General features: G+C 42.9%; 1 protein-coding gene across 1 annotated transcript in view; it reads right to left on the bottom strand.

Annotated features, from left to right (window-relative positions):
• LOC105530520 (T-cell activation inhibitor, mitochondrial-like) overlaps positions 1-8,907 on the bottom strand; it is a 39,828-nt gene that overhangs the window by 30,084 nt on the left and 837 nt on the right. The window contains exon 2 of the mRNA XM_011968092.1: positions 3,580-3,869. Within this exon, the coding sequence (XP_011823482.1) occupies positions 3,580-3,869 (290 nt within the window). The remainder of the gene's footprint in view (positions 1-3,579; positions 3,870-8,907) is intronic.

Raw genomic sequence — 8,907 nt, 5'->3', positions numbered from 1 at the left:
CCCAGCTACTTGGGAGGCTGAGGCAGGAGAATGGCGAGAACCCGGGAGGTGGAGCTTGCAGTGATTGCAGTGAGCTGAGATCCGGCCACTGCACTCCAGCCTGGGCAACAGAGCCAGACTCTGTCTCAAAAAAAAAAAAAAAAAAAAAAAAAAGTTGCAACTATTATTATGTCAGAGTATATTAAAAAATGGCATAATTCTTTTTTCCACCTAATGTCGGATAACATATTGCTCAAACATGCAGTTAAATACAATACTTTATTTGAAAACAAATTTTGAAAAACTTTGTTGAAAAACTCAGAATTATCACAATAAGGAGTCAATGTCTGAAGGTCTTAAAAAATACAAGGTAGTAGACAATTTTGCCAAGGCTAGAGTTTAAAAAGTACAAATGTATAATCTAATTTCACAAATTTTTCTCTAGAAAAATACTTTTAATTCATCAGAATTAAAAAGTAGCTAGTTGTTTATTTTTACCATTTGAAGACAAAGTTAGCACTTGCTAACCAATAAAAACACAAGTTTTGATGGAAGTAGCATTTCTCTCTTCAAAATAAAAAACTAAAGTGAGTATAACAAAGTTATATTGTGCTGTGGGAATTGTCTTTTTATGAATTAATACTGACTTTTTGAAGACAGCGTTCTGGGGCATGGAGAAACAATGAGAGAGCAATAGAGGAGAAATGAGAGGGAATGTGACTTTTTCTTTTTCCAGCAACTCTCCTCTCTCCCATAATGGTAGCCAATTCATATTTCTAGAGGAAAATGCCTATATACATAAAAATATATTCAGTTAATAATTCTGCTATCCATTAAACAAAATTATTGCTCTAAGATGATGACTTCTTATACAAATCATTGGAAAAAATTAAAAATATATTTTCTTGTTCTGTTTAAGAATAAGAACGAACAACTGAGTCCTATGAGTCTTTTGAGTATTTCCTATAAGCTCTTATTTAAGAATGGGCTCTGAACACTAAGTGACAGATCAGGATCCAGTTTTGGAAAAGAAGAAAGGGATAGGGTAGGAAGGAGAGAAAGAAGTCTTAGGGCAGTGGTTTTCAAAGCAGCAACAACATTCATGAGAAATGCAAATATCAGGTCCCATCCTAGTCCTGCAGAATCAGAAACTGGGTGGGATCCAGGAATCTGTTTTAACACACTCTCAGGGATTCTGACGCACACTTAGGTTTGAGAACCACTGTATTAGGGAATCCTGATTCTATCACCAAAGAGGATTCTGGGGCATCTGTTAATGTTTAAGCTTTAATTCTTTAAAAATAATTATTTAATACAAACTTGGATTTTTAGCTACCCAATTTATGCTAAAAATCAAAGGAGGATTTCAAGTTTTTGCTTGAATTAGTTCTTTGTTTCCTGTATGGTTTACGTACTTTTCAGACTAAAAAAACAAAATTCTAAGTAGAGACAATGTTAAGAGTCCAGCAGGTTGGCAGGCATGGCTGCTTGCCTCTTCCTAATGCCCAGATCTTGGGTTAGTCTTTAACTTTGTAAGAACAGAACCCAATTTTATCACTTCAAACAGATATATGCGGACTTTGGGAAAGCTAAATTACAAGGCCTGATAACTAGAATGTCAATCTGTAAATTTACTTTGAGATTATGAATGCTAAGACAACTAGAAGATTCACATATAATGTTCTTACTCTCTCAGGACTAGCTACACAAAAAATCAAATTACTATCAGCTGACTGAAGACACATTGCTTCAGAGTAGAGTTGGGTGCTCTCATTCAGACACTAGCTCCAAAAGCCTAGGGCATCCACATCAACTGCAGGCTTCTCCTCTTCAGACAAATTGTTACATAGGTGGTTCCTGTCCATACTGCACTTAGACCACTATACTTCCACATGGAAAATGCTATAAAATAACTAAAGAGGTTGCACTGTCTTATCAGACTTGGAAGGCATACTGAGTCTTTAACTCACCCATTCATCATCACTTATGGGCCAGGTCCTGCGTAAAGCACTGGGACTAGAAAAATATTAAGACAATTCTAACACTCAAAATACTTTTAGAGGGAGGGAGGAGTGTAAAAACAGACACAAGCAGATAACTATAAACGCAGTAAATGCAATAATACAAACATGCACAGAATATGAGAAACTCCCAGACGCTACACTTAGAATGGGACGGGGAGCACTCAGGAAGGTCTTCTCTAAGGAAATGGTGCCTTTCCTGGAAGGGGGCAGAGGACCGGGAAGGATACAATTTATTTACAAACCATGGTAAATGACTACTTTAATCTACTTAATAGTGATATTAGCTTCTGTTTCACAAAATGAAAATTTCAAATTTTACCTAAAATCTGTGCTGAGGCATTAAATCTGTGCAGTTTCAAACCAAATTTGGAGGAAAGATACGTAAATCGGTAAAAAATCCAAATTATGGAAGAGTACACGAAAAACGGTTTTGTTTTTGCTTAAATCACTTTCAACTAACACAGAAAGAATAACAGTGTGTGCCAAATAGAGCTCCCAGGATTGAGCTTTGACCATTTGGCACAACTTTTATTTGAAAGTAATTTATTTTAACAAAATTAATATCATGCCACTCTCATTTGAACTGTGACTTCCTTTAGTGACTATCCTGTAAGGTTTCTGAACGCAGTTTGTTACATCAAGGAGGGATAAAAGCGGCAATTTTCATGGCTTTTCAGTTGAATATGTACTTTTTAGAGTAGGGGGAAAAGGCAAAAAGAGTAAAAGCAGGAAAAGCTATCAGATAAATTAGCCTAGATTCTGTAGCTTCCTTTTCTCAATCTCTTGCTATATGAGATTTAGTAGGTAACAATTTCCCGTAAACCAAAGACCTCGGTAAAATATAAGTCGGAAACAATAAAACCTAAATCGTCTTTACGTTCTCATTTCAAAGCGAGTTAAAATGTAGATGCGATGCGGATACTGCGGCCCCCGGCACCGCCTCAGTTCAAAAGTTAGCACGCTGCGCTAAGGTGGCTCTGAGCACTCCCCTCCGACCCCGCTTCCCACCCTGAGAGGGGCATGAATGCACCACCGGAGTCCCTCCCCTCTTGCTCCTTACAGTTCTGGCAAGGGTCCGACGCGAGGGCTTTGTCCGACCACTTCCACCTCCCACCCAGTACACCAGGAGAGAGGACACTCGCTCCGCCCGCAGGGTTGTTCGGCCGCGCATGCGCACCGGGGCGTCAGCCGGCCAACCAACGCGCGACGCACGGCCAGGCGCTCCCACCTGCCCTGGCCCCACTGGGCGACAGGTTCTGACGGGCTCCTAGCCGCAGTGCTCTCTGAGCCTCTAACCCCGAATTCTCAGCTGGACCCTCCCGGCTCCACCTGTCCCCAACACCCTCCCCTCTCCGGCGGTGGCAGAGCGCTGGAGGCAAGCCTGGGAAGGGGGACGGGCTGCAGGTGACGCCCTGGTTGGCTGGAGCGTGCCAGGCCTTCCCCCTACAGCGCCTGCGCGCAGCCAGGGCGTGGATTCAACCTTCCGCGGTGCCCTGCCTCCAGCTGACGTCAGCACTCTAGTGACTGCTGCACCTTCCCCGCGAGCTTTGAGGCCCCCACCCCTCCGCCTTCTTACCGGCCGCCCTCAGGGGTCTCGGCGCCCTCCGCTGAAAGCTTTAGGAGGCGCGAGCGAGCACTCCGACTAGGCCGCAGGGACTCGGAAAATGATGGGCCGGCAGGTGGTGGGTCCTGACGCAAAGGTCCGCAGGGAACGAAGAAGGGCAACCGAGCACGCGCTGGATCTTGGGGAAGAAGGGGAAAGGGGCTGCTGGAAGACGCGCATGCGCCGTGCGGTCCCTTGCCCCAGGCGCCCTGGCAGGGGACGAGCCTCTGCCGAACTCCCGGAGCTGGCGCCCGGGGACGAGCCTCAGTGGAGAGCCCCGAATTTTAAAAGTCTCATTTAATTATCTCTTTTGGTTTTTCTTGTATAAATATAGCCAACTTTTAAACATTTCTTTTCCGGCTTGCGTTGTTTGGCTTTGGCCCATTCAACACCTATTTTTAAACGTTAAGGATTCTCCAGTCAGCATGAAAGTTTTACTGTTGGTTTTATTTTGTTCCTGTAACTTTGATTCCCCCCACCCCCGCACCCAGAAACTGCCACAGATGAAATCAAGCAAATAGAATTGCGAGCAAAGATCACCTGGTGGCCATTAAGCAGACCATTCTGAGGCAGAAACTCCTTACCTGAGGAATTTAGAAGTAACTAGACTTCCTTGTTATCTAAAGCCAGCATCTGGTACCAGACTTCTTCCCTTCAAATTTAAAAGTAACTAGAATTTCTATACATCTCCATAATGCACGCATGTCAAAACTCATTGTGTACCCCTTGCCATCTGCTCCATGCCCCAATCAACCCCTGCCCCCTACCATCCAGATACTTTATCACCCTCACATACTCGCACAGGAGTTACATATGCCACTAGTACAGAGTCCTCAGAAAATCCCCCAAATATTTCGCCTCTCCACAAGGTGGCAAACGGAGATTTGGGAACAATTCGAGTTCATGTCCCTTTTCCATTGTCTGATCTTTGGCAAATTCAATCCAAGTTGGGTTCATTTAGCCAGGATCCCTCTAAGTTCATTCAAGAATTTCGGGCTTTATTGCCTTTGAGTTAACCTGGCAAGACACATTTGTGGTATTAACTATTTGCTGTTCCCACGAAGAAAAATCATGGTCTTTAGCTCGAGTTTGGGCAGATGAAGCTCATGTTGGCAATCCTAATAATAGAGCCGGGGCAGAAGCTGTCCCCAACACAGAACCCAATTGGCAATACCATGCTGCCAATGCCAGCCCAAACAGAGACAGGCAGAGAAGATTATATGATAACATGTTTGTTGGAAGGAATGAAAAAGACTGTAATAAAACCTGTTAATTTTTCTAAATTACGATAGATCACTCAGGACCAAGGACCCAGCCCTTTTCCAGCTAGACTGATGGAGGCTATGCATAAATATACAAATTTAGACCCTGAAAGCCCTGAGGGCCAATCCCTTCTGCCCATACATTTTATAAGTCAGCCTTCCCCAGACATCAGACAAAAAGTCCAAAAATTAGAGAAAGGCCCACAGACTCCCTTTTGTACTTTATTAAAAGCAGCCTTTAAGGTTTTCAATAACCAGGAGGAAACATAAAAAAAAGAAAAAAAAGGCTCAATTGGAGGAGGAAAAATGCTGTCACCAAGCTAATTATACTGAGACAACATTGGCACATTCTTTTTCATTAGCCAATAACCCCAAGGCTCATCCCTATAACACTAACAAAAGGGGAGCCTGTCATCACTGAAGAAATCAAGGACACTGAAGTTGAGAATGTCCCAAACCTCCAGGTTGCAAGTCATCCCTGGGACCCTGACCTCACTGCAAATTGGAAGAGTGAGTGTCCCTCCCTCGTGAACGGGGGCCACCTCTTCCTTCTAGGCTATGACAGCCACAATCTCACCAACCTAACAAGGGGATCCTGTAGAACAAGGGTGAGGGTGAGGGCAAGGGCAAGTACCTCTAATTCTATGCCTGGATTATGATCAAACCTCTGAAATGTCAGTCATCCATCCTCTGGATGGGGCCTTTGAAGCCATCCATGGCCCTGTCTTTTCCATCTCTGTGGATGAGCCCAGGGCAAATCTGACTGTGACTGAACAACAGGTAATATTACTCATGGGTACAATGGACAGTTATTCAGCTTTAAACATTTACTATGGCCCAATGTGTCACTCCTCCATTTTCCTCATGCATATTGATGGAAAACCCCAATGAGGCTGTTTCACACCACCACTCCCTTGTAAAATGAAAGGCTATTCCTCTACTCCTTTTCAGCCAAGCTGCCCTGTTCCATTAGGTTGTGATTTACAAAATTACAATCTAATTTACAGCTAAGGCCCCATCTTCTAGCTATATTAACACTTCACTAAAAGAGCCCCTGCAGCTTCTCCCAGATAGCAATCTACTTCAGTATGTGGATGACTTACTAATCTGTAGTCCTAACAAGGTTATTCCAAACCAAAATACAGTATTAGTACTAAACAAACTCGCTAATTGTGGGTACAAAGTATCTCCTTCTAAAGTACAAATATCCACACAAAGGGTTAAATTTTGGGGTCTTATTTTAATTCCCAGTGAAAAAGCCTTTGTAGTGCTTATAAAGATCTTAAACATGACAACTGTGGTAAACAACAGCTTCAGTCATTTTTGGGTAAGGCTTGGTTTTGCAGAATATGGATTCCTTCCTTCGGGTTAATAGCAAAATCTTTATATGAAGCCCTCAAGGGAACTGAGGAACAGCCTCTATTCTGGACTAATGATATGAAACATGCTCTAAACACTTTCAAACAGGCTTTAATCTCAGCCCTGACCTCAGCCCTACCAGATGTGACTAAGCCTTTTTTGTATGTACATGAACAAAAGGGAATAGCTTTGGGAGTCTTAGCCCCAGATTGGGGGGCCCTCTAAGTGCCCTATAGCACTTTTTTTTTCTTTGAGATGGAGTCTCACTCTATTGTTCAGGCTGGAGTGCAATGGCATGATCTTGGATCACTGCAACCTCTGCTTCCCAGGTTCACGTGATTCTCCTGCCTCAGCCTCCTGAGTAGCTGGGATTACAGGTGCGTACCACCACGCCCAGTTAATTTTTGTATTTTAAGTAGAGACAGGGTTTCACCATGTTGGCCAGGCTGGTCTCGAACTCCTGACCTCATGATCTGCCTGCCTTGGCCTCCCAAAGTGCTGGGATTACAGGTGTAAGCCACCATGCCTGCCCCTATGGCATATTTTTTAAAAAAACTTTAGACCTAGTATCCCAGGGATGGCTTAAGAGCCTTAGCAGTGGTGGCCCTCTTAGTCCAAGAAGCCTCAAAAATGTATTATCTGCCCCTCCTGGATTCTTATGGTTTTGTGGCACTGCTATTAATTATTTAAATCCTTTTCAAGCTTTGGCCCTATCCCACCTTGATAATTCTCTTCATTATGATGACTGTACTCTGGGTACAATAGCTCCTGCCCAAATCACTGTCTTACCATAACTTCCAATCTAGAATCCCATTCAGGAAGAAAAAGGGTCCTAGGACTTATTGCTGGAGTTGTTGGAATCATCACAACTCTCACCCCTTGGGGAGGTTGTACTTATCATGAAATCACACTGCGGGAACTTACTGCCTCCCTCAAAATAGCTTAGCAAAAACTAGCACAAATCTATCACCACTAGAAAAGTCTTTAACCTCACTAGTAGGAATGGTTTTTGATAACAGAAGAGTGCTAGATTACCTCCTATCTGAACAAGGAGTCATCTGTGCTGTCATCAACAAAATGTGTTGCACCTACATTAATATGTCTGGAGAATATAAATATAAATCGAGAGATTTTCAAACAAACCAAATGGCTACACACACTTTCTCAAAGTAACCCAAACTGGGCCAAAATCCTTACTAATTGGTTTTCAAAAATCACCTGCCTTCTCCCATTCCTTGGACCTTTATTCCTCATTATTCTTCTTCTAATATTTGGTCCCTGCTTCTTTAATGCTCTCATTAAGTTTCTATCTTCCAGATTAGAATGATTCCACCTACAGATGATTATGTAATCCCAATACCAGCCTGCAACAGCAACTTCCACTTATATGGGGCCTCTTGATGGAATCTGGTGTCTCCTGTCCCCAAAACAAGTTTTTCATAACCCTTCATGACAGAGAGCAAGAAAGGGAAAAACGTGACATCCCCTTAATGCTCCCTTTCAGCAGGAAGTAGCCAGACAGACCTGACACCCCTCTTCACTGTGCCATTTTCCCTTTCTTGAAGCCATAATAGGCAGCAGGTACACAGGGTCATGGGGGAATAGAAAGGGTCAAAGATTTGACCAAAGTATCTGCCGGGGGAAAATGAGAAGAGCAAAGATCACCTGGTGGCCATCAAGCAGACCATCTCTAGGCAAAACTCCTTACCTGAGGAATTTAGAAGTAATTAGACTTCCCCAATATCAAAACCTGGCATCTGATACCAGGCTTCTTTCCCCAAATTTGTAAGTAACCAGAATTTCTACACATTTCCAAATGCATGCATGTCAAAACTCATTGTGCAACCCTTGCTAACATCAAGGCACCAAAATGTCTACAAATATAATCATTTATCATTACCTACATGGCTAATATGGTCCAAATTACCCTTAAGCTCCTGCTCAAAGGTCTATAAATACTCCTAAGGAAAACTCTACTGTGGCGAGCTCAGTCCTCTCTTGCTGAAGTGCCCTGCTGCATCCTTCTGCAGCATTCTATCTATCTAATGAAACTTCCTTTTCAAACCTGTACTGTTGCCAGTATTCTTCTTACTGCTCGAGCGCCAACACTTTTTCTTGTCAGGGCTTTGACACCTCACACCCAGCAATGATTAACGCTCCTTTCCCTTTTCTATGTTTTGGCACTGTTGACAGGTAAAAATGCCTCTATTTGTTCCAGCAATAAGGTCTTAACTTGTCATTAGAAACCAGTCCAGACACTTGTAAACCATTCCATCCAATGCCAGTTTTCCTAAAAGCTTAATTTATCATCCTTTCCCTCCTACAACTTCATCCTAACACATCTTTGCCACCAGCATCTCAGAGGTCACATACTTCTCTAATTCCTTTCTTAGAGTTTCAGTTATCATTTGTAGAAATGACTAATCTACCAATTGCCCACTTTCTATTCTCCCCTTGTTTTCTAAGGTGCCTCAAAGTGATCTCCAAACCTAATTCATTTCCTAGGTGCTCCACTGAAGTAATGGCAGGTTATAGTCACCCAGTTCCTTCATACTAAAGAACTGGGTATCTATCCAAGAACTTTGGGAGGCCGAGGGGAGGATCACAAGGTCAGGAGATCAAGACCTTCCTGGCTAACACAGTGAAACCCCATCTCTACTAAAAATACAAAAAATTAGCC

Source organism: Mandrillus leucophaeus, unplaced genomic scaffold (assembly GCF_000951045.1).
Source record: "Mandrillus leucophaeus isolate KB7577 unplaced genomic scaffold, Mleu.le_1.0 Scaffold829, whole genome shotgun sequence".
Classification (NCBI taxonomy): Eukaryota; Metazoa; Chordata; class Mammalia; order Primates; family Cercopithecidae; genus Mandrillus; species Mandrillus leucophaeus.
Note: the sequence above shows the minus strand (reverse complement) of the source record. Positions and strands in the feature narration are given on the sequence as shown.